Below are 27,893 nucleotides of genomic sequence, written 5' to 3'. Positions count from 1 at the left end.
CCAATTAGGGGCTAGGGGTGGGACTCCTGTGCACATAAGCCCACTCCCCTGGGTTTTGGGAGCACACTTTCCCTTTTCACTGAAGGCTGTAGCTTCTGTTTCCCTGGCTGAGCTGAAAGACCCAAGCAGAGTGGAGCTTCATAGCCAGGTGGGGGCTAAGCTGCAATACCTGGGCTATGGCAGAACCGTGCTGCCTCACAACTGAGCCGTTTGTGCTGAGTAAGGTTTCCTTCTTCACCCCACCCCAAGCTGGGGAATCCCATTGGCCGTAAATTGGCACCAATGACCAGCAGTTGAGAGGCTGGAATATAAGACTTTACTCCTTCCTTAAAATTAGTCATTAGAGGTGAGCAAATGTTTAAAACTGCTCACAGTATGGTGGAGTCTTGTGATAGGGTAATGAGTGTAATATAGATTGTTAACATAAAAATTCTGAGAGGGAAAAGAAGAAATGCATTGTTCATAAACTTACTTTTGTGACTTACGTGTTTTGCGCGTTGTGTGAGGTGCCGCTGTGGCAGTTCACGGGCCCCGAGCAGACTTCATCTCTAACAGTGGGTTGTCGGCTCTCCCCGCACGGAACACCTGCTGGTTCTGTCTTCCAGGCGTACGTGTACGAGATGGGCTCCAGCACCTTCTCCCACAGACTGTCAGGACACACGGACACCGTCACCACGGTGGCCTTCCACCCGTCCGTCCCCCAGGTACGGTCTTCCTGTGTGCCCACAGGTCTTACATCGTGTCTGTCTTTGGGTGAGCCTTCATAGTATTTAAGATTCATGCCAGTTTTCATTGCGAGCAGGAACATAAACATAGGAAATAGGCCTTCTTGGGGGGAGAAAGAAAAATCTCGAGGGTTTCCTTTGACAGAGAAAGTGTCTGTCACCCCATGCTGATGCACATCCGCTCAACCGAAGTCCAGAGAACTATGGGAATGTCCGTGAACAAGCAGGTAGTGTTGGCACCAACACTAGTTAGCACTGAGGGACGGGAGCAAGGCGACAAGTACAAAGTGAGTCAGGAAAGGACTTCGCAAACTCTCACGGGAAGAATTTGTATAGAGAAGGACCACAAATTCAAAGAAACTTACACGTTAGGAAAAAGGAAGAGAGTGTGAATGGGCTGCACGTCGATCCTGCAGAAGGTGAGTGGTCTTGTGTTAAAATGCAGAGGAAGGCTTTGTATAGAAGGTGTAAGAAGTGCTAAATAATGAGGATCTGGGAACCTCGATCCCATTTTGTCCCTGCGAGTCCAAAGCTGTGATCCAGAGAATGCCGTTATTGGTGTCTGCCGCTGCCACTGCCGCCGCCGTGAGTGTGTAAATTTACTCAGGGAAACCTGGGCGCTGATGTGTTCACTGGCTCATTCTCGCCAAGACTGGGTCGTGGAATTGCAGGGCGTGTGCCAGTGCCTGGCACAAAATTTGTCTTCCTCTTACCGTGAAGGTGGAAAAAACGCACAACACTTCTCCTGCCTTTGGCTGCAGGGCCCTGGCCAGTGTTGCCCATGTTGGTCCTGGGCCCACTGCGAACGAGCAGTTTGGCAACCCCTCTCTGAGCGCTTTGGACAGCACACTGCCCGGGACCGAGGTGTGACGACAAGCTGCCCCTGTGCTGACCGTCCAGGAGCTCCGTCTGATCATGGTTAGCAGAGAGGTCTCTGGGAAATGGCAACACTTCCTCCGGGAGGGCTCAGGATGCGGTGACAATCTTTGTGTTTCAGGGCCGCGTTTGTTTGACTTTGAGAAGGATGTGACCCTTTCGCCAGCATTTGTGCGACTGGAGTGAACCTCAGAACTTTTCTCTTCCTGTTTGGCGTGTGCCGTTCTGTTAGGTCACGTGGGCGCCCGACGCCTAGTGCTGTTTAAAATTGTGTTCGTAGAACGATATGCCCAACTCAAGCTTCTGTTTTTAAAAAAATATATAGAGTGGTGCATCAGGACAATAATTTGAATTTTTAAAAAAGATTTTAATTTTATTTTTAGCGAGAGAAGGGAAGGAGAGAGAGAGGGAGAGAAACATCAATGACATCAATGTATGGTTCCCTCTCAAGCGCCCCCTACTGGGGACCTGGCCTGCAACCCAGGCATGTGCCCTGACTGGGAATGGAACTGGTGACCCCTTGGTTTGTAGGTCGGTGCTCAATCCACTGAGCCACACCAGCCAGGGCTGAAATTTTTATTTCTGGACTCCCTGTCTACATTGGTACCTCCATCAGCAGCTCAGCTGTCTGGGCCCTGTTTATGGAGCCCGAAGACCTTCCTGGGAAGGGGGACAGAGCTGATCCCCTGAGGTGCCCGGTGCAGTGGTGGGACAAGTGGGCCTGGAGCCGCAGAGCAGCAGGGGCCCAGCAGTGGTCCCCACAGACTCTGCCTTCCTACCCCACAGGCTGCACCTGCCCCCTGACCTGCCGGCAGGGCTCCGGCCACTCCTCTGCTTGGCTCGGGGAATTCTGCCTCTCCCCCTCGGGCCTTCCTCCTGTCTTCCCACCCCCCAGCTGGTATGGAAAACTCCTTTACATCCCTTCAGAGGGGCATTCAGGGATCACAAAATTAAGGCACCCTAAGAACTTGGAAGGTAAGATATTCTTATCCTCATGGTTGGGATTTTAAATTTTAAAATAAAGGGAAAAACTATTTTGATTAAACTAAGTCCTTAAAAATTGCGTTAATGGGAGAAGATTTCTGCCATTAGTTCTGCCAGCAGTTTTTCCTGAGTTTTAATCTTGCCTTTTGCTCTTGAATATGACATTATTAAATCACACCTGACATTTTCCATGGAAAAGAGCCTCGAAGAGCTGGCCAGGCTTCATCCAATCTGGGCGCTGAGCACCGTACGTGCCCATGGTCACCCCTGATGACAGACACTCACTCCTCTCAGCCCTGCACGCACCCACTGCCACCCACACGGGTTTAGCTGCCACTGTCTCGGCCACATTCTTGTGCTTCGTGGACTCATTTGCTCCGTCTCTGAGTCTGCAGTTCTCCCCGTGGGCTGCATTCTGGACCCCAGGAGGTTGGACGGCCAGCGCCCACTCTGCTGAGACTGTGGATGTCGACGTCTCAGTCCAGTTGTGGGTGGTAAGTGAACCACTCGTAGGAAAAGCCCTGAACGGCACTGGAAGGTGCTGTGGGGCTGGGGGAAATGGTGCCCAGGACTTCAGATCCCTCTGTGGCGTTTGCTCTGCTCCCAGCGAGCTCCCTCACTTTGGCTCAGTCACCTGTGGCCTTTGGGCTGGAGTGGCCATGCCGTACTGGCAGTGTCCTCGTCTGGCATCGCCTGGTGGCCGGCTGAGCTGAGACACTCGCGTCACACTCAGAGAAAGAGCACGTGAGCTTCTGCGGCCTGCCCTCTCACCAGCCTCGCACGCAGCCACTCACCGGTCCCGAGGAAGCGCCATCCACATGGTCTCGGTTATTTTCATGAGCCTTGATTGTAGCCACTGTCACTGCAAGTCGGGGTCCATTACTCAACCCCTGATCTTTCCATTTGCAGTGTGGAACTGATAAGCCTGGTTTATTCTCACACGATTGCTCACAAATGAAGGGCAGTGCTTCAAAAGACAGCTGGTGTGATCCCGGCCACCCCCGTGCACCGCCGTCAGCACCGGGGACGCGGCTCCCACGGCCCAGCGAGCTCGCCCTGAGCTTCAGCGAACCAGCAGTGAAGGGAACCTGTGGCACCCGCTTGAATGTGATTACCGTTGTGGACATTGGCAAGTGGTGCCGAAGTGTTGACAGCAGTGTTAAGACGTCATTTAATCAAACACATGAGTGAAAACACAGAGAGAGGCCAGGCTCGGAGAGGGAGCGGGTCAGAGGGAAGGAGACCTGCTTCTCTGCACTGGCCCTCGACCCCCGGGGGTGCCTGGCTCCTACACACTCGGAAAACTTCCAAAAGGTGCTTGATTGCGAGAAAACGTGTGACTGTCCACTGGGGAGGCTGGACGGGGATGTTGGCCGCGTGGATGAACCGGAGCAGGACCGTAGGAGGTGATGCGAGTGCAGCTGACTGGGGCTGGACTGGAGCTTCCTTCCCCTTCCTGGCAGCACGTGGGAATGTTGTTCTCTGTCCCGTTAGATGGAGATGGTGCAGGAAGGACGCAGGGACTGCAGGCTGGATGCGCAGGTCTCAGCTGACGGTGGCACTGGGCGGGACTCTGTGCAGGCTCTCCACCAGGGTGGCCAGGATGAGCCCCAGCGGAGAGTACCCCACTTCCAGCTCGCCCACGGTGCCTGTGTCTGCGCTGCAGACCTGCAGAGGGACCCGGGGCGGTTGGCAGCAGCTCGTTCCCATTACAATGCCATTTCCAGGGCACTGGACGTCGGGAAGGACATGGACTACCGATGCTGGAAAATAAGCAAAATAACGGCAGGCAGCGGTAGGCACCAACAGTGAGAGCAGGGTTTCCTTTGCAGGGAGCGCCCTGAGTGGGAGGCCAGAAAGTCAGAGCACACAGGACGCCGCCGCTTTGTTCAGGAGTCACACGCGCGATTCTTGGAGAGGGGTTCCGTTCTCTGACTGTGGAGCTGAGCCCTCTGGCTCAGGGCGGCGTCAACGCCCGACCTGTGGTGGTTGGCGTGTCTTTTCCCTTCGGTTCGCAGGCAGCAGGTGGTGACTGTGGGTGAGGGCGGCGGGGGGTGTGGCTGGGCCCCGGACCCCTGTCAGGCCGGGTCATGCCCGAGGCCCACGGGAGCCAGCTCCAGAGTGTGGGTGGGCCGAGGAAGCCCCAGGCTCAGACTGTGCCGTTCTCACACAGCTAGGCCATTCCTTCCCTGTGCAAACCGCTGGCCATACATGTGGCGAAGCACACGGGAGTGTCGAGTGACGTTCATGGGGACAGATGCGCTCGTAACTCTGGGTACAGACAATAGGGCAGGTATGGAGGAGGGCCAGGGAAAGGCAGGGCTGACCTGGGGCCCTTGGGCTGTGGCTGTGCTCCTGCTGAGCGGCCAGGGGTCTCCATGGCCGCATGTGGGCTGTCGCTGTGGCAGCCACCCATGCTGCTAGTGACACATGCGCAGCTGTGTGTGCTGCAGCGCTGGAGTTGTGGCCACGGAAGATGGTTCGTGTTCCATGTAATGGCCGTTGAGCTAACTTCTGGCAAGTGGAAGGTATTTGTTCCTGATGGCCTGGCAGGGCCTCCAGCCCCGCACACTGTGGTCATGGCAGAGGAATGTGGCAGTTGGCGGTAATTTTGTTCTGCTCGGTTTCTTTGTAAGTGATTTACAAGCCCAGCTTGAAAAAGTCATGTTGAAATCAGTTAGCTCTCCTCACGCGTGTCCTATTAGTCCAGAATTGCACAACACGGGGAGGGCGCGCATCACGGACACGGCAGCTGGCCGTCAGTCCAAGGCGAGCCGTGTGCAGAGAGCGGCTGGGTAGCACAGCGGAGAGCCACATAGCACCGTCCCCGGGAGAGCCACGCGGGTTCTGCTGCATCTCCTCAGTGGTTGCCGAGTGGAATCTTAAAAACGGTGACTCACTTCAGTGAGCCTGGTCCAAAGCTTGCCTCTCTCACTGATTCCCCAAAGAGAAGCCGGAGCTGAATTAAAAAGTGGATCATAGTTCTGATTTAACAGGCGCGGTCTGGCCGTGAGAAAGAGTCTCTGTCTCAGTACAAGCTGTAGAATGTGCAGCCACTGCTGGGAGATTTAAGAGGCAGACACACAATGTATTGGTGGAATTATCTTTCAACTTCAGGGATGATATTATTTCTAGATGCTTTCCCACATTTTAAAGAAACAACATATACCATTTAATTTAATTTATTTTTTAAAGATTTTATTTATTTTTAGAGAGAGGGAGGGAGGGAGAAAGAGAGGGAGAGAAACAGCAATGTGTGGTTGCCTCTTGTGCGCCCCCTACTGGGGACCTGGCCTGCAACCCAGGCATGTGCCCTGACTGGGAATGGAACTGGCCACCCCTTGGTTTGCAGGTTGGTGCTCAATCCACTGAGCCACACCAGCCAGGGCATATGGAAACAATATACACCACTTTAGAAAGTGGAAAATACACATGAACCAGACAAAGCGAATAAACAAAAGAAGAAAAACACCAGCTCTTGGTCCCTAGCCTCCCCCACGCAGAGGTCGCTGCTGTGAGCGTGCGTGTGTACAAACTCGCAGGTTTCCCCCGAATGTGTGTGTGCAGACGAGTGGGGCACGCGCACGTGCGTAGGAAAACAACATGGCATTGCGGTGCTGTGTCAGCCCCGTTGGTCACGTCGCGGGGTTTGGTGTCCTGCCCCGTGATCCATCCATCCGCCGGCGCTGTGTTGCTGCGCGCAGGGCGCATCTGCTTCGTGTGGCCAGCGCAGGCGCGCTGTGATGGCCGTCCTCGCAGATACACTTTTTATGCCTCTGGGATCACTTCCTGTAGCAGTTTGCAGAAGTGTCATTGTGACTGAGTGTCCTCCCTTTTTAACAGCTTTTGATAAATACGGCCCAATTTTCACTAAAGAGTTTGAGTCAGTCGTATGGGCGTATGTTCTAACAGAGTGTGAGAACACCTTGTCTGCATCGGAGAGTGAGGACCCTCACTAACGCGGTGGCTGCCCAGACCTCAGGCCGCTCCCGAGCGGTGGTGGTGGGGGGGTGTCACCTCTGTTTGCTCTGTGGCTCACGGCGGGGTGGGGGGGTGCCCAGGTTGGGGGGGCTGTCACCTCCGTTTGCTGTGGGGGGAGGCACTCCAGAGCATGAGGGTTCAGACACCAGGCAGCAGGAGAAGGAACCGTGCTTAGTACCTTGGGCTTTGGTATTTCGTTTTTGTGAATTATTTATTTTCCCTTTAAGTTTCCTTTTCCATAGGGATACTTTTTAATTTGGGTGTCAGCCCATTTCCATATGTAGCAGTAATTTTTGTGTTTCTGAAACAATATATACCATTTTATTTTATTATTTTTAAAGATTTTATTTATCTATTTTTAGAGAGAGGAAGGGAGGAAGAAAGAGAGGGAGAGAAACAGCAATGTGTTTTTAAAATTTTTTAAATTTTTTTAAAAAATTAAGATTTTTAAATTAGATTTAGGAGAACTTTTAAGATTATATATTCATTGATAGTTTCCCTAGTTCTGTTTTATGTTTACATAATGTGTTCTAATGTATTTTTAGTTTTATTTAAAATATAATCTGTGTGCAGTCTGTATGTAAGGTGCTAGGTAAGCCTTTTACCCGCTTGTTTTTCCCTCAAAGGATGAGCAGACACCCCCTTTTCTTTTGTATTTTTTTCTCAATAATTTGAAATGCTAGGTCCTTTACGTAGTATCTTGGGTATGCTTCTTAACATTATCTTCCATTTCAACAGAGTCCACCAGTTTTGACTATGTAGCTTTATAATAACTACGCCTCAACAGCCCTTTTTGTAAAGGTTTACTTAGTTGTTCTTGCAAAAATAATCGTATCGTGCAAACTCCCCAGTGTACCCAGGGGCAGGGAGCAGTCCCGGCAACCCCGCTGTCCGGCCGCCAGCCCACAGGCTCCTGCCACCTGCCCTTCCCTCGTCTGGCCCCGCCATTCCTTGAGGGTCCTGTTGGAGCAAATCCCAGCCGGGATTTCATCTGCAGATGTTTCAGAATGCACTTTTATTAGACCTTTCTACTGAAATGTCATTTACCTAAAATTCTCCCTCTATAATTGCGGCGCCTTTGGCTTGAGTGCATTTATATATTGTGCAGCCACGCACCCTGTCTGTTCCAAAACGACGGCATCCCCCTGGAGAAGCCCCCGCCCCAGGCAGACTAATGCACCCCGTGTCCACGGCTTCGCCTGCTCTGACCGTTGTGTGGACGTGGCCTCTCACGACCCATGCCCGTCAGGGCCTGGCACCTGCCGCTGAGAACAAGGGTTTCGAGGCCCGTCCACCTTGTAGCACGGGCGGTACCTCCCTCCTGTTCGTGGCTCAGAACGGTTTCGCGGCACAGAGAGACCACCCTTAGTTTACCCGTCTGCTGATGGGTTCGGGGTGGTTTCCGTGCTTTGGGCACACGGAAGGGTGCTGCCGTGGGGATTCACGGGCACCTCTCCGTCTAAATGTCTTCCCGGATCCCCCGTGGCAGTCCAGAGCTGGGGGTGGGTTTCCGAGTCACGTGGCGATTCTGTTTCTGGCTGTTGGAGGGACTGCCGACCTCTGCCCTGTGCTGCCCTGTGCTGCGCTCCGTGCGCAGCAGCCGTGAGGCCCCGGTACCTCTGCAGAGCCAGTGCTGGCCAGCGCCGGTTGCGCCCTGATCTCACCGCAGCTGCTCTGAGGGCTGCAGGTGGTGTCTCGGGGTGCTGACAAGCACTTCCCTGAGGACTAAGGACGTCGCAGGTAACTAACATGCCTGTTGGCCGTCTGTGTGTCTCTAAGTCTTCTTTGGAGAAACTCTTTTTGGGGAGGACATTCTGTTCAAGTCATTTGTCCATTTTTGAATTGGGTTCTTTGACACTTAGTGTTCAGTTTTCATACATCTTCGGATGTCTGAGTGTTAGATGCTCACTGGGCACGTAGCTGACGCCCATTTCCCCACTTTCCTTGCAGTGTTCCGCAACACACAGAAGCTCCCATCTCGGTCAGCTCCACTTACCTGTTTTTTGGGTGCTTGTGGTTTGGGTGTCATTCAGAGACTCATTTGCCAAAGCCAAAGTTATGAAGACTTACCTCTGTGTTTTCTTTCAGGAATTTTGTAGTCTTAGCTGACATATCTAGGATTTTGCATTAATATAGGGTTAGCCAAAAAGTCCATATGGTTTTTTTCCATAAAATAAAAGACACATTTTTCATTTTTACCAATAGCATTATTGATTTGGATATTTTGAGTATGTCTGGTATCTCCTGCGTGACGTAACATTGATTGTTCTCAGTTAATGTCTCGATTTGATCGCTGTCAACTTCAGCTGGTCTACCCGACCATGGAGCGTCGTCCAGGGAGAAATCTCCTGCATGAAACTTCAAACCACTTCTGACACGTTCCATCAGTCACAGCACCTTCTCCACATACGGCATAAATCTTTTTTTTTTGCATTCCAGTTGTGTTTTTACCTTTCTTGAAATAATAAAGCATAATACGCCAAAAATGTATACTTTCTTCCATCTTCAATATTAAAATGACTACACAGAAATTCACCAATTTTGATGTTTTTTTAAAATGCATGCTGATATGACAGCTGTCACAATACCACCTGACACAATAGTTTCAAATGCAGTTAAAGACGACTAAGTGCCACTAGAGCCTTCTCAGCAGCAAAAACCAAACGAGCGCTTTGGCCAGCCCACAGGACGTGCGTGAGGGGTTCACGTCCATTCCTCCCTTGTGCGTACGCAGCTATTCCGTCCCCTTAGCTCAGAGGAGGGTTCTTCGCCTCCGTCGAAGGGCATTGGGACCGTTGCTGGAAATCAGTCCACTGTTCGATCTCCAGTTTCTGGGCTCTCAGTTCTCTTCTGCAGCCTACCTGCCTGTCTCGGGCGCCTGCCACCCTCAGGGTCTCGGCCATTGTCTCGAGTGCTGAAGCCGGGCAGGGTCCCCAACTTCATTCTTTTCAAGACGGCTGTGGCTGTTCGGGGCCGTTGCGTTTCCATGTGAGTTTCAGGGGCAGGTAATGTTTTTGTGCCTGAAAAACAAGGTGGGGGTTTTGATTGCATTGAATCTCCAATTCAGTTTGGGGAGTTTTACTGTTGTAATGATAGTGTTTTCTGTTCCATGAATACGGGGTATTTTTCTACTCGTTTAGATCTTATTTAAATTTCTGCAGCAACGGTTCATTGTACAAGTCACGCACATCTTTTTAAAAATTAATTTCTGAGTATTTTATTCTTTTAGGTGCTATTATAAATGGAATTGTTTTCTTGGTGTGGTTTTGGAGTGCTTACTGCTAGTATGTAAACATGCAACTAATTTCTGTTGTACTGGTCTTGTGCTCTGCAGCCTGGACGAGCTGTTTTATTCGCTTTGATCGCTATTGTTCTTGGATTTTTGGACCTTTCAATACTAAAGTCACATCGTATGCCGATAGGTAGAGTTTTATTTCTTCTTTTTTGTTCTGGATGGTTTTCATTTCTTTCTCTTGTCTGAGTGCTGTGGCTGGGGCAGCCAGGACAACGCTGTGCAGAGGTTCTGGGCACAGAGGCCCGCCCTGGGCTGCAGTGTGTGGGGGGTGGGTTTGGTCCCTCGCCACAGGAGTGGTGCTGGACGTGGGCGTGGAGATGGCCGCTGCCGGGTCTCCCTGCGCTGGTCTGCTGGGCGTTTTCTTCCTGAGCTGCGCTGCCTTTTCCCCATTTTTCCCTGTGTCTATCGAGGCGATTGTGTCTTTATTCCACTGACTGGTGTGTTGCCTGAGCTGATTTTGTGGGTTCTCCCAGCACTGCGCTCATGGGGTAGGTCCCACTGGATCACCGTGCACGGCCCTTGTTATGTGGCTGTGTTCTGTCCCCCTGCGTTTCGCACAGAGGACTTTCATGTCTGTGTTCCCGGGGTGTGGCTCTGCCATCACCTCCCTTGCGGTGGTGAAGTCTGGCTTTTGTATCGGGGTACTGGCCTCGCAGGAGAAGTTATGAGGTGTTTCCTCCTCTTCTGTCGTCTGGAAAAATTTGAGAATGATTGGTGTTAATTCTTCTTTGTTTTTAGCAGAATCCACCAGAAAAGATGTTTAGTTACCCGTCATCTCTTGTACACAGTGGTCCCACCTAAAGAGTCGCCCCTCCTTCTGTAGTAATGAAGGCAGCATCTTTGGTTTTCTGCAGAAGCTTTGTTGTTTTGTCTTTCACATTAGGACTTTGAGTCCACTTGGCAGGTATTTTGAGAATGGAGTCACATATGTATCAAGTTTAATTTTTTTAAAACACTTTGGATACCTTGTTAAGATGATTACACTTTATCTACTGTTTCACAGTCTCTCTCCTTGTCCCCTAAACAGACATGTGGGTTTCTACTTCTGCCTTGAATATTTGTTGCCATTTTCATCTTCATAGGAATTTTGAATGACTTGCAATACCTATGGGACGTCTGGCTGGAATTAAACTATGTGAACGGAACAGTTCGGGAAGGCACTTGGCTCCTCCGACCCACGAACCCGACGTCTGTCTATTCAGGCTTCCCGTTCCTGTGTCACCGTTGTTTTTACACTTTTCCGTGTCGCTGTCTTACACACATTTGTTAGATTTCTCTAAGGTGCCCGGTGTTCCAGATGCTATTCTAAATGGTGTCTTTTACAGGTTTTAGTTTCTATGTTTTGTTCATATATGGAAACAAAATGGATGTTTCTCCGTCGATATCATATTTAGTAATCTCGCTACACTCTTATTACAAGAATATATTAGATTCTACTCTACAAACCGTATAATCTGTGACTAACGAGAGTTTATCCGTTTTCACACATAAGCTGTGCGTGGTGACAGTGTGATTTCTTTCTTCGCAATCCGTCACTTTTCACGTTTCCTGCGCTGGCTGAACCCCCGGGAGGAGACGGACGCTGGTGCAGCGTTTCGACATGACATCGTGAAGTTTGATGTCTGTTGTAGATTTTTAAAATTGTTACTACTTTTTAAAATGCACTGTTTGTAGAATAAAAAAAGTTCCCTTTTACTTCTCGTTTGCTAAGAATGGATGCTCAATTTTAACACAGGCTATGTCTTAGCTATTGTAATGACCAACGTTTTTTCTTTCTTTCTGTCAGCTGGGGAGGTTAGAATGATGTTTTTAACATGTTAAACCTGCCTTTATTCTTAGAATAAACCCAGCCTGGCAGTTATGTGTTATCCTTTGAATATGCTAAGGGACTTCTTACGGCAGTGCGTTATTCTGCATCTAAAGACTTTATGTTCATGCGTGAGGGGGGTGAATATGCCAACGCACACAGACACAGTCTCGCTAGGTTTTTGTTGTGAAGGTATTGATTTTGTTTTCTTTTTATTCATCCTGAAGTGAAGTGGGTCTTATGTAGACCTAGACTTTGCCAAAAATCAAGGTGTGCGGCCTGCCCGGTGGCCTCCCTTCTCACTCATCGTGCGTCCCGCAGCCCTGACAGTGAGGAGCTGCCAGGAAAGGGGGTCCCGGTGGGGCCTCCACCCTACGCTGGGGCGTCCCCATTCCCCACTGGCCTGCTCTGGCACTGGGGCGCTTGGCATGGTGAGAGCTGCCTCCTCACTGGGCCTGTATGCGCAGCCAGGGGTGGACACCTGATGCGGAGCACATGGTCCCCAGTGCGCGGTGACGGCGCCCCTCAGCCTCGCGGATGCCCCCGAGGGCCTGGCTGACGGTGGTGACGCGCTGCTGCCGGCGCCTCGTTGGCCCCCGGATGTTGCCTGGAGTTGTTACCTCTGAACAAACAGCTGTGTGTCTGCCAAAGCGCACACGTCCTGAGTCTGGGGGCGTGCACTGGGTTCTGCATCTCGGATTTTTACACATGGCTGCAAATGTTTTAATGTTTTGTTTAAGAGGTGAGCACGCCTGTGGCTGCCCCTTGTGAGCCTGGGTGTCCGTGGGGCTCTTCTGACAAGTGTGGCAGGAAGGACGCCATGTGAATTCCAAGGCCAAGACATTGAAGCCCAAGCAGCTTCCACTGAGTTTGCTAGAATGTTCCCTCTGAGACCCCGAGCTTCTATGGTCCCTGCTGGCGAGGCAGTGGAGGTGGCCCCTGAGCAGGCCCCGTGGAGCCGTTGGGGACTGTCACCGGGCAGCTGGGCGCTGCAGAGTCACCAGTGGGACCCACCCAGCTCTTGAGCCACAAGTCACAAAAGGCAAGAAAATGGTTGTTATGTTAAACGGCTCAGTTTGGGGGTAGCCTGCAGTGTGCCAATGGGTCGGTGACACCCTGTCTGTATTTCTCAGGTGCTCTTGATATCGTGGGGGTTTGCTTCCTTAATCAAGTCCCGTGTCCTTCAGAGCTGGGGGTGATGTTACCCACAGCTCGACACCCCTGAGTCTTCATTTTCTACGCGTCCCTTTCCTGTCCTTCACAGATTTTATTTCCGATGCAGAGACTCCATCAGCCCACCGGCCAGGCGCGATGCGTCCACCTGCTTTTTCGAAATCTTGAGTGTGCCCTTACAACAGTCCAGAGGCCACTCAAGCCGTCATCTCTGATACCTGTGGAGGTGTGTGAAACAGATGGTTCTGCTGCCTCGCAGTGCTGAAAGGCTCGTGTTTGCAGCCTCCAAACATGTTTTAAATCATGTCATCAGCATCCGGCTGGTGAGCAGCCCGCAGGGCCCGGGGCGGAGGCTGCGGAGGGTCTCGCTGGCCTTTACCGCCCGGCTCCTCGCGCCGCTGACCTGAGCTGCCTCTGGAGTGAAGTGGCCGAGAGGGGGGCCGTCTGAAGGAGTCACAGTCATGGTGCTCCTGTTTTACAGACTTGTTAGACTTTGAAATTTAATTTTCTGTCATCTAGGATTCAAATACTTTTCACCTTTCCCACGTTTGCTTGTTGAAGGAGAACAGGAGCTCGTGCCTCAGGTGCTGCCCATCCTCGGCCCTATGGGACAGAGAGGCTGGAGTGACGCCGCCTGCTTCACCCCCCGCGGTCACCGGCCGTGGTCACCGGTCGAGGTGACTTAGGGGTCCGATGGGTTCGGGAAGGCCGTGCAGCTGGTGTACGGAGAAAGCTTCCCGCAGGATCGTGTGTTCTGTGTTGCTTTTCTGCGCGGACTGGAAAATCGAGTGTGAAGCACCTGGGTTTTGACATTTTTCGTCCCTCGGGGAAAGACGCAGCCAAGAGCAGTAAAGATTTAGTGCCGGGTGATTTCTCAGTGTTTAAAGACGACAGCATCAGAGCGACTTGCCTTGCTAATCTCACAATGACACACGGGGGCGGCAGTGACTCGCTCGACGCTGTGTCAGAAGTCCCCGCCGGAGCCGTGGCGACGGATGTCTCGGGGTCCAGCCTGGTGCGTGTGTGGGGTCGGCGGAGTAGAAGAAAACCGAGGCCCGAGGTCCTGGACGGCGGCTGAGATGGGGGCCCTGTGGGGATGAGCTGCTTTAACTTCCGCGGCTTTGCTGACGTGCGGGCTGGGAGCCGGGAGCCGTGAGCAGTGTGGCACGGGTGGCGTGCCGTCCCCTGAACCCCCACGCAGGGCCCATTGTCCCGGCACAGCAGTTCTGCACATATCGCCCCGTGCTGCGTGACTGTGGCAGGGACACAGGCCCGCGCTCTCCTTGTCTCTGGTGTGCCGGTGACGAGTGTGGCTGTGGTGCCGCTGGCTGGTGCAGTGTGATGCCCTGGGGCACCACCTCTGTCCTGGTCACAGCCGCTGCCTGTCCCCTACCTGCACCTCAACTCCGTGTGAGCCGGGACCGGGATGCGGCTGTGCTCCATCACGACTTCCTGTGGACGCTGGGGTCGAACTTCGTGTCGTGTTTGGGGGGCACAGGGCGTTCGCCGCTTTCACCAGGAGCTCCTGCCGTTGGGGGAGGCCTGCGCAGAGACCGCGGGTGGGCTTTGCTGCCTGCCCACGAAGAGGATGGGATTCCCGCCTCGGGAGGGGTCGGGAGCCCCCGCGTGTCACCCACACCTCTCAAGGCCTTCACCTCCAGGACGGAGGGAGTGCGGGTGGCTGGCAGGGCAGCCTCCACAGGGCTCGATCCTCCCACGGGCAAGCACCTGCTGGCGTGGTGACGGAGGGATGCCCTCCCCAGTGAGACACCTGCCGCCTCCGCTGGCCCCGCCCCCTCTCCCTCCTTTCAGAGGTCGGGTGGCAAAGCACAGGAAAGGAGAGAAAGGCTGCTTTTCGAAGCCAAATGTCCGCATTAAGTCTCTTAAGGAAACCGGTCGAAGACCCAGAGTAGAGTTTGGAAAGTCAAGTATGAAATGGAAGGAGTGTTTTCAGACTCACGTTTTAACTTTCTCTAGAAAGTCCCAGCCGGCTGGCAGTGGCGTCAGTCAGACGCTGTTTTGTGTCGGGACGTCCGCAGTGGTGCTGGGGCGGCTCTAACCCGATTGCGGATACATTGAAATGCGCTGACAGGCCGCACCGGACGTGTACAGCCCTCGAGCCTTTGTAAGAAAGACGCAGTTTCCTTGCGCCCAGTGGGCGTGGGGGGCGGGTCCTCATCACCGCAGGGGCAGGGAGCTCCGTCCGAGGAGCTGCACCACGCGGGGTTCCTGCCTGTGGCACACGCTCTGCTGGCACCGGTGCAGGGACACGCGTGAGGCTCCCCCTCTAAACACGTGGACCATCGGTGCCCGGCTCACCTAGACTGACCACAGTCACGTCCCCCGCACAGCGGGCCGGCGGGCAGAATGCAGTGTCCCGAGAGCGTACGTCCGGGTGCGTGCTGGGTCCGAACAGCTTGGGGCTGTGGACATCTGTGTTCTGAGGAGTGTGCACCGCATGGGGTCCAGGGGCGGCAGAGCCCAGGGCGGTGCCACTCAAGGTGGGGACTGGCCAGCCACTGTGTTGCCGGGACCTGTGAGGAATGCAGATTCCGGGCCCCGCCCCGTCCCACCGCATCAAGGGGACTGGGGCCTGGTGACCTGCACTGCAGCCACCCCAGAGCACTCTGACCACAGGTGCCATCTGAGCCTCTGGGGCCCTCTACCGACGCAGCCTGGATGGGTGGGGCCAGCCAGAACCCCGTGCTCCCAATAGTGGCCGGGCTCCCGGAGCGGCGGTGTCTCCACCTGAGTTTCAGTCCCAGCTCTGCTGCCACCAGGGAACCCAGGACACGGGCTCAGGGTGCTGGAGCCCCAGTTCCCATGCACAGAAGGGGGACTTCGTCCGTGCCCATTGGCGCACCTGTGCTGCTGCCGCCCTGCGCGCTGCGGTGGGTGCAGCAGGCAGGGCCCGCGGAGAGGTCACAGTGGTGACTTCTCTCTCTGTCTCTCTCCAGAGAGACTCATGAAGAGAAGGAGGCCCAGCAGTTGGGAACTGATTTTTAACTGGTTGGAACTCACCAGAATGTTAAGAATACTCGGCAATAACTTAACGAGCAGCATGGGGTGACGAGGCTCCAAAGGAAAGTGTGCCAGGCCGAGTGCGGCCGCTGCCCCACAGGACACGCCGAGCTGTCGCCGACCCACAGGGGACAGCTGGCAACCCTGTCTTTCTTGAAGGGATCTGTGTCCGATGACGTGAAAAGCAGAGGCAACAAAGTAGTTAAGATAATTGATTTTGAAAAGGGCCGTGTCAGGGTGGGGATAGTGTGTAGGTGCCACCACCCAGAGACCACCAACGTTGTAGCTCATCGCTCTAGCATGGGAGGGGGGGTGTGCTCCCTGCACCTCTGAGCTGCTGCCACTTCCCGCCTGGGCTGTGTCTCGACCTGCTCTCCCCTCCATCCGCTCCGTCACCTGTCGGATTTTTGATGCACATTAAAATAATTTTTACCCCGACCCCTCTGTGTCTAGCAGATGTTAACCTGTCCCCAGTGTTTTAAACCCATTTGTCAGGAAGCCCTTCCTCCCGGTGGCCTGGGAGCTGCGTGGGCCTCGCCAGAGGTGGGGGGCGGGGCAGACGTCTGGCTTTCTGTTTTATGGCTCTTGGCTGAAACCTCCCCTCAACCGGATGGATCCAGGGTTAAAGCAACGGGAAAAGGGTGTTTTACGACTGGAGTGTAGCGAGAATCGGTCTCTCCCTGTGCGTGGCTCTGGGGAGACTGGGCAGGCCCAGGGAATTACAGCAGGCGCTAAAAATGCGAGCGGGCCACATGTGTTGGGAGGTCCCCGAAGCGTGACGGGAGCACATCTCGGTTCGCCTCCCCAGTCGAACCCTCTCATCTTCCTTCCAGAAAGAGGAGCAAGGAACAGAGCAGCAGATGACAGGCGCGGCTCATGGGAGGCTCCCGGAGCCCCGGGGGAGAGCCCTGTGCCCTGGACTGGCCCCCTCGCATTGCTTCCCGGAACTGTTGACACTGTGTGCACGCGCGGGCCAGGGCCGGCCCTCCGTCGTCTGCGGGGCTCCTCCGACCCGCGGGGGCAGCAGTCCACTCACAGTCCTTCTCAGCTTTGATCCGAATTTGTGGTTTTGATGAAGCTACATACTCCGTGGCCACTGGCAGGACAGGCCAGGGCCTTCCTCGGAGCTGCTGTCTGCAGCTGGCGCTCTGGGACCCCGCCGCTGCCGCTGCCGCTGCTGCCGCCGCCGCCGTGCTCCAAGCGCGAGCTTGCCACTCGGGGCTGCAGACCTGTGACCAGCGGGACAGCCCGGGTTTGGCCCCATGTTCTAAGGAAGGCGGGACACATGTCGGTAATCTGATCCGGTCCTTGGAGAGGCTACATGGCGTGGGGTGGCACTTCAGGGCACCTGCTGCAGGTGGTTTTGTCGTCGTCATTGCAACAGAAGAATGTTGGTGGTTCGACCCGAGTCGCCTCGTTCTGCTGATCCTTAGCTCCTCTCTGAGAACACGCAGGCTCGTGGCCCCACGTGGCACTGGGGGTGGAGGCAGACGGGGTGGAGGTCCTTGTCACCTGATCTGCACAGAGATTATTCTGCATCATCCAAGTTGCCTGGGGGACTCACAAGGGTGCTCAGGAGGAAGCCCAAGGCATCGGGAGAGATGTGTGATGTCGCTGGCTTTGAAGGTGGAGGAAAGGGCCAGGGCCCAGGGTTGAGGCCAGTCTGACGCAGGCAGGAGCCCTGCGGACCCCGTTCTCTCAGCACAGCGAGACACCTTCTGGACTCTGACCGACAGAACTGGGAAGCGATTGTTTCGAGCCGCTGAGTTTGTGATGCTTGTTGTGGCAGCAGCAGGGAGCAGCAGGCATGAGCACGTGCCCAGGCGTGTGACGAACTGGCCCCTTTCCAGAACGTGGTGTGCGCCTCGTTTCTGGGTAGGGCTGTCTTGGGGTTAAATGACACCAGACGTGCACATCTGGGGTCTTGTCCCGCCCTCTGTCTCCTCCACTCATACGGCCAGGCCCTCGAGGGCAGCGACTGCCTCAGGGAGGGCAGGCGTACGTGGCTGTGTGTGTGCCTGCCCTGCCACAGACCTGCTCCCTGGGGCTCCTGCCACCACGCCCACCAGGCACAGGACTAGGGGTGGCTGGGGTGTGGCGGGAACGGCCGGGCAGGTGAGTCCTTCGATCTCTGGCAGCGGCCGCTGTGGGAGTGCGGAGTCCCAGCCCTGCTGGCCCGCCATCCCCACACGCCCCCTGCTGCCCTCTGACGGAGAGCACGGCATTTCAGGGTGCGCTACATGGTCGCCATGAAGTTTGTCCCGTGTCCCTACAGCGTGTCAGAGATGAGCTTCCAAGTGCAGGGCGGCCAGTTCTGGGGTCACCGGCTGTCCCCGCGGCCACTCGGCGTGGAGGCCACAGTCACACTCAGGGACGTAGGGAGTATACAGTCACTGGATTCCGGTGGCGACGTGTGCTCTGGGCCCTTCCTGCGGCTCCTGCACATGGAGCATTCCAGGGGGAACGCACCCTGGGTTCCCGGGCCAGCCCACTCTGAGTCATGCGGGACGTCCACCCCAACAGCAGGGCCGCGCGGACAGAGCCCGTGACGCTGAGTTACTGGAAGCCTGGTGGGGCGAGGCCAGGGCGAGGCCACAAAGTGTTTCCACATGTTGGATCAGCAACTTTAAACGAAGTGGAAATATTTATTCTGGATTAGAGAGCTTTGAGGAGTAATGAAATTACAGAATTTAAATCTTTGGAGCGCTCAGCCTTGGCTGCGCACTGGAGCCGTCTGGAGAGAGTTCAGCCCTGCTGCTCAGCCCAGCCCAGAGACGCTGAGCCAGCCGAGCAGGAGGGACCCTGGCCGGGGTCTGCGTCGGGAGGCCGGGGGTCGGGGGTCGGGCTGAGGCTGAGGGGGGCACGGTGCTCCGACCGGCGGCTGCAGACAGATGCCTACACACCTAGGAGGCACACAGTCACCCGTCACAGCATTTCTCTTTTGAAACCTGTGAAACCAGACGGGCGGTCGTCCAGCTGAAACGGGAAATGGTGGCGTGTTCTCCTGCCTCTCAGCCGCATTGGCCCACGGAGCTTTCGGATGAGAGCCGGTTTCAGGCGTTTACTCCAAAGTAAACCTTCTGCTCTCCGCCTTGGTCAGTGTGCGGCCCCATCGGGGGTCTCTGCAGCTGGGGGCCCCGTGCAGCCCAGTCCCGGGAAGCAGCTCAGACACCCACAGGGGCGGGGGACACAGGCCCCCGGCCAGCTCTGTGCCTGCACGGCCAGCTCGGCGTCTCTGCCCCCGTGTGAGTGGCAGGACCGTCGCGAGCAATGCACCCGCCCTAAGAGCCACCGCGCTGTAGTCTTTCCCCTGAGCCGGTGTCCAGCCTCTGGCATGGGGGCGCCAGGCCGCCTGCACAGCCACCAGCCCTCCGGGTGACGCCAGCACTGAGGAGTAACGGAGCCCACACAGCTGACTGCCCCTCACTGACCAGCCTTCCCTGACGGGGTCCGATCAGGTGTCTAACCACCCAGCATCGGCAACAGCCTCTCAGACACAGTCAGCAGGAACATCTCACAAGAGAGTTTCAGGACGACGAAACGAGTCCCACGAGTCCAGGTTAGGTCTGGGTCCCGGGGCAGCCGGTGACGTCTTGCAAGGCAGAGCCTGTGGCGGCCTCAGAGTCAGCCAGAGCAGTGTCCATCGGGCCACGGCTGGCCGCCCTGCTCCTCTCGGCTGTCCCCGCCTTCTGCTGAAGGCCGGGGCTTCCCTGCTCCCAGGTGGTGTGGTGGTGTGGCAGCCCTGATCGACAGGTTGTCGTGTGCCACCTGGAGGAGCACCTGTGGTTTGTGTGGCTCTGCTGCTCGAACTCCGACAGGTGGTGTCACCTCCCCCACCCCGTTCCCTGGGGCTGTGTCACCCCCAGCCATAGTTCCCCTGCACGGGCTCTGGGCTGGGCTGCACCCTTGGCAGGACGGGTGCCTCTCAGCTGCGCCCTGCCCTCCACAAGAGGGACCTGGCAGGGCTCGCCTGAGCCCCATGGCGGCCAGGAGGGCGACATTCTCACCCCCAGCCAAGACGTGGGCTGTCCTGGGGACGAAGGAAGCAGAGGAAAGCAGTTGAGAGTGAAAGGCTTGGAAGAGAAAAGACTCTTTATTTGCAGATGATCCGATTCATTTAACCGGAAGTTAAGATTTAGTTTCAATAATCAATACACCAATAATAACAAACTAGAAATGGAAACAAGATTTCCTTCATGGTAGCAAACAAGACTGAAAGCACCTGGGAGCTCAGCTAAGAAAAGCGAAGCTGAGGAGGAAACGGTGAAACTTGAGTAAGCCGCGCAGACCCGGTCTGGAGTGGCCCGCGCCCGTCCACGACTCACGGCACCGCGTGGCGCTCCAGGGTGATGCGTCTTCACCAGCTGCACACTTCCCGCACTCTCGACCCAATCCCAGTAAGGCTCAACAAACTCACTCCAAAGCACATACATTGGAAAAGAACGGATTTGTAGAAGGCTAGTTTAACTTCATAGTTTCTCTGCTGGGTAGGATTTACTTCAAAACCATGGAAACAGAAACGATGTGGCATTGATTAAAGATCAGAAATAGCACCAGGAGAACACACTAGGGAACTCAGAGATGGCCAGTGTCCACGTGGGGATTTAACACACATGAAATACGGCACCCAAAACAATGGGAAAAGGGGGATCATTGCCACACCGTTTAAGAAAAATGGCTCTATACTGAGGAAAAACCAACCTGCATTTCTACTTAAGCCTGGGTGTATCTGATGATTTAATCGTGGGCGTGTGAAGGTGGGACTGGGAGTAGGCAGGAACGATGGCAGGACAGCAGCTGCTAGGTGGGAGGCGCTCGAGGAGGCGGACGGACGCGGCGAGCTACGGAGCAGGGTTCATTAGCGGGGATGAGAGGGAAAGTGGAGCCGGCCGAGGGCGGCTGGGACTCGTCCGGTTGTTCGTAGTCAGGGTCTTTCAGCGAAGGGTATCAGAGTTAAATTGGCTGGAGCTGGTTGCTGGGTGCCGGCTCAAGTTAAAGCTGCAGCCTGCTATGCTGATGGGCCGACCCCAGGCCCTGACCTTCACCTGTTTTTCCTGGGTGGGGTCCGCAGGCAGCGTCCCACGGGGCCATTTTCCAGCCGGTGATTTTCCTTTCCTGCTAGGCCTGCCCAGGTCTGTGGTAGCTTTGCTTTGGAAAGACCTGTGAGACAAAACTTGAAAACTATGAAACATGAAATGAAATTGGTCAGCTTATTTTCACCAAAACTAAAGGTTTACTTTCCGTGAAAGGCTCCACCACAAAGCTAATGGCCAATAACTAAATAAAGTTTACAACTGAAAAATGAGTCGTACATGAAAATGGGGGCCTCAATTCCCACTGCCCCTCAGAGTCACCTGCTCAGCGTCCCTGTTGGGCCCCACCCCACCCCCTCGGGAACCAGGTCTGTGCGTGGGGCCGGCGTGGTGTTCGCCCGGAACCCCCTCCAGTGTGGCAGAGATTCGGAACAAGGCCACTGAGTGGCAGGGCCGTCACGCGTTCTGGCTACGTCCCGCGCATCTGGTGTGGGTCTGCCACCGTGTGTCTCCTGGACGCGCCTGGCTCTCTCAAAGACGCCTGGACCGACATTCCCCTGGTTCCAGGCGGTTCTAGCTTCTGTTCCTGCAAGTGCCCCTCTTCTCCATTCCCTCTGTTCTCTTTCTGGAACCAGCAAGTTGGTGTCAGACTCAGTCACCTGACCTCCTTCACAGTTGCCATCCTGCTGGCTTGCTGCGTTGGGGGTGACTTCCTCACACCTGATTTCCAGTTCACCGATTCTCTCTGCAGCCCTTCCCCATCCGCCTCACCTGAGCGACTGCCTGTCTGTCGGTGTCTCTGCTCCTGCTTCTGTGTTCACTGCGGTTCTTGTCGGTCTCCCGGTCCTCTATTGCAGCACCTTATTCTGTGTTACGTCTCTAACCGTTTTCAACACGTCTCCTTCAAGGCCGTGTACGAGGGCCCCGCTGTCTGAGGTTCACTCTGCCAGGTGCTCCGGGAGCAGCATCAGCTGAGCCCTGTTTCTAGTTTTTGGTCCCGTGACTCGTTCCCCTTGTATCGCATGACATGCTGTAAGGTGCACACTCTCCTACGGGACTTTGGAGTCATTTCCTGACTCGGGCTGAGATAGCCGGTCCCCACGGGGGACCTGGGGTTGAGCATGGGGCTCCCCCAGCTGTCTGCAGGTTCCTCAGACCCAGCACCCTTCCTCCAGAGCCCCACCCACAGTCAGCCTCCTTGTCTGCGCGGCCATCTGAGCCCGCCCCCTCCCACCCTCTGTAAGGACAGAAACGGGACTTACTCCAGGCCGACCAGAGGGCGGCCTCGCAGCCTCGCCTCTGGCTTCCCGTCTCCCCTTCCCTCACTCTCTCACCCGCGCAGCGGTGCAGATGGATGAGCCCTGCCAGAGCCTCGGGCTCTCAGTCCTCACGCGCCTCCACCCTGGGGCGCACCCTCTGCCGCAGTGGGCTGAGCGGCCCGCTGTGGTGGGAACGGAACTTCCACTGCGATGGGATGGCCTCGTTCTATTTCAGGAAAGGAGCCCCCCTGCTCCCCACAGCGTGTTTGTCAGCCGCACCGCCCTCCTGGGGACGGCTGCCCACGCGGCCATCGCAGGAGCCTCAGGAGACTGCGCCCTTTACCCACTTGGACCAAAGTCTGCACTGGAGCCGAGGGAGCCGCGGCTGCCGAGAAGGCAGGCGGCCGAAGTGATCTGAGGGTGGGTTTTTGTTTTTCGCTGTTTGTTTTGTGTTTTCTGACCATGTGGGCCCGAGAACGAGAACCACATGGTTTCTGCAGGGAAAGGAGGGCAAAGACGACATACGTCACAGGTGCTGACAGGCGTGTTCTTGGGATGCCGTGGCTCCCAGATCCCGGTTTGTTCTCGGCTCCCTCGGGCCTCCCAGGAACCATGTGACAAGGGGCCTCTCCGCTCAGCCCGTCCAAGCTGGCTCTGGCTCCTGCCACCTGGCCCATTGGCCCCACCCTCCGAGGTCTCATGCCCCTCATCCGTCCTCCCTGCAGGAGTCACCCGAGTGCCCCTGGCCCGCCCGGGACAGTTCGCCTTTGGTCCCCTGGCTCCAGTGGACTGGTTTCATGTCCCTCTGCCTTTTTAACAGAAGCCTCTCACAGAGCTCTTCCCCTGTCTTCCTGCGGCCCGTTGTCCATGCTGCTCCGGCAGCCTGTCCCCCTGCCCTGCCCCTCCACGGTCACAGATGCACGCCGGGGACGAGCGGCCTGTGTTCTGTGGAGCTCTGTGCTGCCGGTCGGATTCCTGGACGGATGCTAGCGGAATTCACGTGGACGAGGGCTGATGCCTTCTCCCTCTGAACTTGGTTGATCTCCCTTTCTTAACGGCCCAGGAGTGTGGAAACAGGACGGAGACAATGCCCGGCTCTCTGGCTCTCATCCTGTGTTGCTTTAAGGCCTGGTCTGGGAAGGGCAGCAAGTGTTGCCCGGGGTCACCGGTGGGGTGTCTGCAGGGGTGTCGGCAGACCGAGGGATCTAGAACAGGAGGACCCGCTCTGCAGTCCTGGCTGTGTGTCGGCACCGCCGTCGTCTCTGATACGGTCTGATGTGGTCTGAGCAGACGCATTCAACACGAATGTGACCGGCCCCCGAGCGTAAAGCCCTTGGGGACTTGCCCGTGCGCACAGCTTTCTCCAGCGTGAAGTCGGGCTTTGTTTCCTGTGGTCTTTTCTTTGAGATGAGAATGCAGGCCCTGCCCCCCCAGCAGTGTCTGCGCTGACATGCCCAGTGGACACCGCGCTGCCCCTCGCAGTGGCATGGGGACTGCAACTCCGTCCAAAGCCGCACACCCACCTGTCATGCTTGGTTCCATCACGATCCTGTGTGGGCGCGGAGCTTGCTGGGGGTCTGGCTCCTGACAGGTGACGTTGCCCCGGTTTATTACGCAGGGCTTACCCAAATGCAGGCGGCCCAGCCTCCGCTGACTCCCCACATCGCACGGCAAACCCGAGTGGGACCCAGCTCGGTCTGTGTCCCTAGTGCCCCCTCTGAAGTGCGGGGGTGTTTAAAATTGCAACTGAGCAATAAAAGTTCTAGATGCTTCTCTGTGCTGCTTCTAATGGCCCTGCAGGTCTCCTCTGGGGTGGGATAGCTACATCCGTGTCTCTGTCTGTGTCTGTCTGTCTCTGTGTCTGTATCTGTGTCAATACTGATCAGGTCGTATCGATGTCAGCGTAGGAGATAGGCAGGTGGAACTCCGCTCAGCCTCAGCAGTGGGCTGGGACTCCAAATTCAGGTGTTGCTGAGAGACCTAGCCAAGGACAAAACACTATGAGCCACCACACCCGGCCTGGCCAACATCCTATGTGGGCCACCCTCCGAGATACCAGCTCTGGGGCACCTTGGCCCCGGGCACAGTCCCGTCTCCCGGCCCCTTGCGGCTCTTGGCCACATCCCTGCAGGCTGGTTTTGGTTAGTACCCAGCACATACCACCTGATCAAGGTCAGAGGCTGATTGGGGGGGATGCCCACACCTCTGAGGAAGCGCAGAGGGAAGGCTGCTTCCCTCACAGTGCCGAAGAGGGTCCCTGCCCCATCCTCATGTTGTAGCCACGAGCGCACCAAGGCCTGGGCCAGAGACCTCGCTGGCCCCCTGACCTTAGCCCTCCTGCCTCACCAAGCTGAAGGGCTGGTGGTGGACCAGGAGCCTACTCTGCTCAGCTGGCCCAGCAGGAGGTGGGAGGGTGGGAAGCCACCTGTGGCCCGGTGTCCTGAGCAGCCGGGATGGGCGGGCCTGGCCGAGGATGGGATGGGCCCACAGCCGGGCCCCAGTGCCAGTGAGGAGCCTGCGTGCTGGGATCTGTCCCTCTGCTCCTGGGGGGTGCAGTTCGGGCCAGTTGAGGCTGTTCTTATGAACTGTGTTCAGTGTTCTAGAAAGTGGCCGACAAGGAGGTTGGCCGGCAGCTCACACTGCTGACGGGTCTCCCAGCGACGGGAGGTGGCTAAGGGCTCACCCCACACTTGTTTCCCTCACAGCTCGCCACGGCCACCTTGGACGGCAAACTTCAGCTGTTTGGAGCTGAGTGACCGCTGACCTGGGTGGAGCCTGGCCCGTCGGCGTGAGGACGTCAGGGTCCGGACGTGCTTGGGGTCCGTCCCCTGAGCCACCTGCTGCATCTCTGCGTCTGAGGTCCGCTCCTCAAAGGGACCCCGGCAGCTGCCCTTCTGCACAGAATGCGTTCAGCTTAGAGCGGAATGTTCTTCAATAAAAATAACCTAGAGTTTGTTGCACAAAGTAGACTTTGCAGAGTGAGGCTTCACTTGGGGTGGTGCTGGGCCAGCCCGATGCCCCCGGTTTTACTCAGTGAGCCGGCCTCTGCCCACGGGCTCTGTTGTGGCGTGGTGCTGGCTGGACCAGCGAGGCCAGGGCCAGCTGCCTCCTCAGACACAGAGCTGCCTCTGAAGGTCCCAGAACTAAGTCTTCCCAGGATCCTGGAAGAATCAGGAGGGTTCCAGAACAATTCCAGGTCCCATGGCAACAACCTGTTGGGGCCTCTGAGGGGAGACCCAGTGTCACCCATCCCACTTGGGAAAGGGTGGGGGCTTCCGTCCCCCCAGGCCCCACTGCCTCATCGCCCCTGCCTCCCGGGATGCAGCCTGCAGTCTCCACCCCCCTTCACCCCACCCCCGCCGGGAGGAACGTCCGACCCGGATTCCTGGGCTTCTCTTGGGGATCCTCACATGCTGATGGCGAGTGTGCACACTTGTCCTTGCGGTTTTTCAGAGGCAAAAACTTAGAACAACTCGTTTTCATTTCTCTGAGATATAAGAGTTATCCAAACATTTTTATCCATTTATGTAATAGTAACTATATTGTTAAATTTATTTCAAACTAGTTAAAATAGGTAAATCAAGTTTTATTTACCTACTTAGGACAAGCAAGCCCATACACTCTTATTTAATATCTTAATTTCAGTTACGTCATTTAATTTTTATTTTAAAACGTAATTCTTACTTGTGGTGAGACACAGTCACCATCTGAATCATTTTCAAATGTGCAGCTTGGTAGCACTGACTCCGCTCGCATGTCGTGCACGGGCGCCGCCCCTGGGGGCTCTCACCCCACACCCCGCAGCCTGTCCTCGCGCCACCCTCAGGCCCGTCCCCCCGCCCTGGCCCCAGGCAGCCTCCTGGCTGCGCGGCCGGGACCGCCCGAGGGTGGGCTTGCACGGCGCGTGCGCTTCACTGGCTCCCTGCACCCCACACGGTGTCCTCAGGGCTCACCCGTGTTGGTGATCTCCTCCTCCGCCCACACTCCCGTGCAGGGGCCTGCCACGTGGGCCTCCGAGCTCCGCTGGCCACGCCGCCACTGTGGACGTGGGCCAGCAGCTGTGTGTCAGCCCCCGCGTCCAGGTCGGTGGGGGAGGAGCCACGTGTGGCATTGCTGTGGGACCTGCCGGTTGTCTCTGACTTTTTGAGGAACCTCCGTACCATTTCCCACGGCGGCTGCACCGCCTCACATTTCGCCAACGGCACGCAAGCACTCCGCTGTTTTGGATGTGCCAGCTTTGCGGCGACTTTCATAGTAAACGGCAGTTTCTGTCTATATTGCCTGTATTTATTTAGGTTTTTATCTTATTTTTGTAAATTTTTTATTTTTTAATTTAAGTTTTTAAAATTTTTTATATATTGCCTTTATTTTTCTATACATTTTCTCCAGAGCGAGTCACAATTCCAGTGATGTTAGCTATGACATTAAGAAAAAGAAATTTAAGATTATTTAATGTGCACAATAAGAGCTAACTAATATCTTGGAAACACACACATAGTTAACGTAAAAGGTGATAGCTGAGTCACATCTTTAAAGGCCTCGCCTGCGTAAGGACTGGGGAGTTTCCTCGGGGAGAAGCCGGGACAGCGTGAATCTGGAAGAGCCGACGAGTTGCGGGAAAGCTCGTCCAGCCTGCTTCCCAGGAGCCGCGGAGAGACCATGCTCGGGGTGGGTGCGCCGCAGCGGGTGCTTCTGCACGGGCCGGCGAAGGCGTGGGTGCTGGAGACGAGGAGCAGCGGCCGTGCGCCCGTGTGCTGCGCGAGACCCACCTGGGTCCGCGTTCTGCGCTGTTGCTGCTTTTGGGCGACAAGCGTGCGCGCTGTGACGGAGAAGGAGTCGGGCCTTGCGCCTTCGTCAGACCCCGGCACCGTAAGCAGTGTGCTTGCACAGGGCGTCCGTTTTTAGCGGGCTCCACTTCGTTAGCTTGTTCCTGTGATAATCCTGTGAGCTCGACAGGTGTCACTATTGTTACACTCCTTTTCCCAGGCCTGGACCAAATCTCCTCGGAAAGCCCGTTCAGGGCGTCCTTCCCACCTGCGACACCCACGGACTCAGTCAGGCCCCGGGTGTGTGGGAAGGGGGTGCCGTGGCTGGCTTGTAACCTCCCTTCGCCCTGGACAGAGGCGCTGAGCTGGGGAAGGAGACTGGCCGTGGGCTGCGGGTTCCCCGGGGGCGTGGGAACTGGGAGGGCCAGGTGACAGTGGGGCCACAGGGGGGACCAGGAAGATCCAGGAAGATCGGAAGTCCGGTCCCAGGGTGGGGCCAGCGTGATGGAGGGCCCTTCCGAGGAGAGGAAGAAGCCCTGGGGCTGCTTCTGCGGAGACCTCCTGGGAAGGGGAGGTAGCTGACAGGTGCGGGGGTGGGGGGAGGACCAGCACAGAGCCCCGGGGCCCAGAGGCTATGCTATGGGAAGACGTGTGTGGCCGCAGCCCAGGAGCTCAGAGCTGTCCTGCAGTTGGTGCTGGCAGGTTGACGGGGCACCTTCCTGACCCCCTACGGGCTGTGCCAGGTGGGACTCCATGCTACAGGCCGGGGACGAGGCCCGGCGCCGTGTCCTGGGTGGCCTGCGTCAGGGCGTCCACCTGCAATGGCTGGACCAGGCAGGGAGGAGGCTGAGGCGGGTGTGCGGTGGGGAAGGGGCTCTCTCCTTGGGGGTCGGGCCCGCAGTGGGAAAGGAGAGGCACCGCTCTGTCGCTGGCCCAGGCTGTGCGACTGGACCGCTGGGAGGATTCCTTTGGT

At 56.1% G+C, this 27,893-nt stretch overlaps 1 protein-coding gene across 15 annotated transcripts in view; it reads left to right on the top strand.

Annotated features, from left to right (window-relative positions):
• The window catches only part of WDR27 (WD repeat domain 27), a 96,569-nt gene that overhangs the window by 41,850 nt on the left and 26,826 nt on the right, over positions 1-27,893 (top strand). For 3 of the 15 annotated variants that reach the window (XM_053913543.1, XM_053913532.1, XM_053913531.1), the window contains 2 exons: positions 606-704; positions 871-1,433. In XM_053913543.1, coding sequence (XP_053769518.1) covers positions 606-704; positions 871-1,117 — 346 coding nt within the window. In that variant the 3' untranslated portion in view covers positions 1,118-1,433. The other 12 variants (XM_053913544.1, XM_053913538.1, XM_053913537.1 and 9 more) reach the window with 9 other exon arrangements.

Source organism: Desmodus rotundus, chromosome 11 (genome assembly GCF_022682495.2).
Source record: "Desmodus rotundus isolate HL8 chromosome 11, HLdesRot8A.1, whole genome shotgun sequence".
Lineage (NCBI taxonomy): Eukaryota > Metazoa > Chordata > Mammalia > Chiroptera > Phyllostomidae > Desmodus > Desmodus rotundus.
Note: the sequence above shows the minus strand (reverse complement) of the source record. Positions and strands in the feature narration are given on the sequence as shown.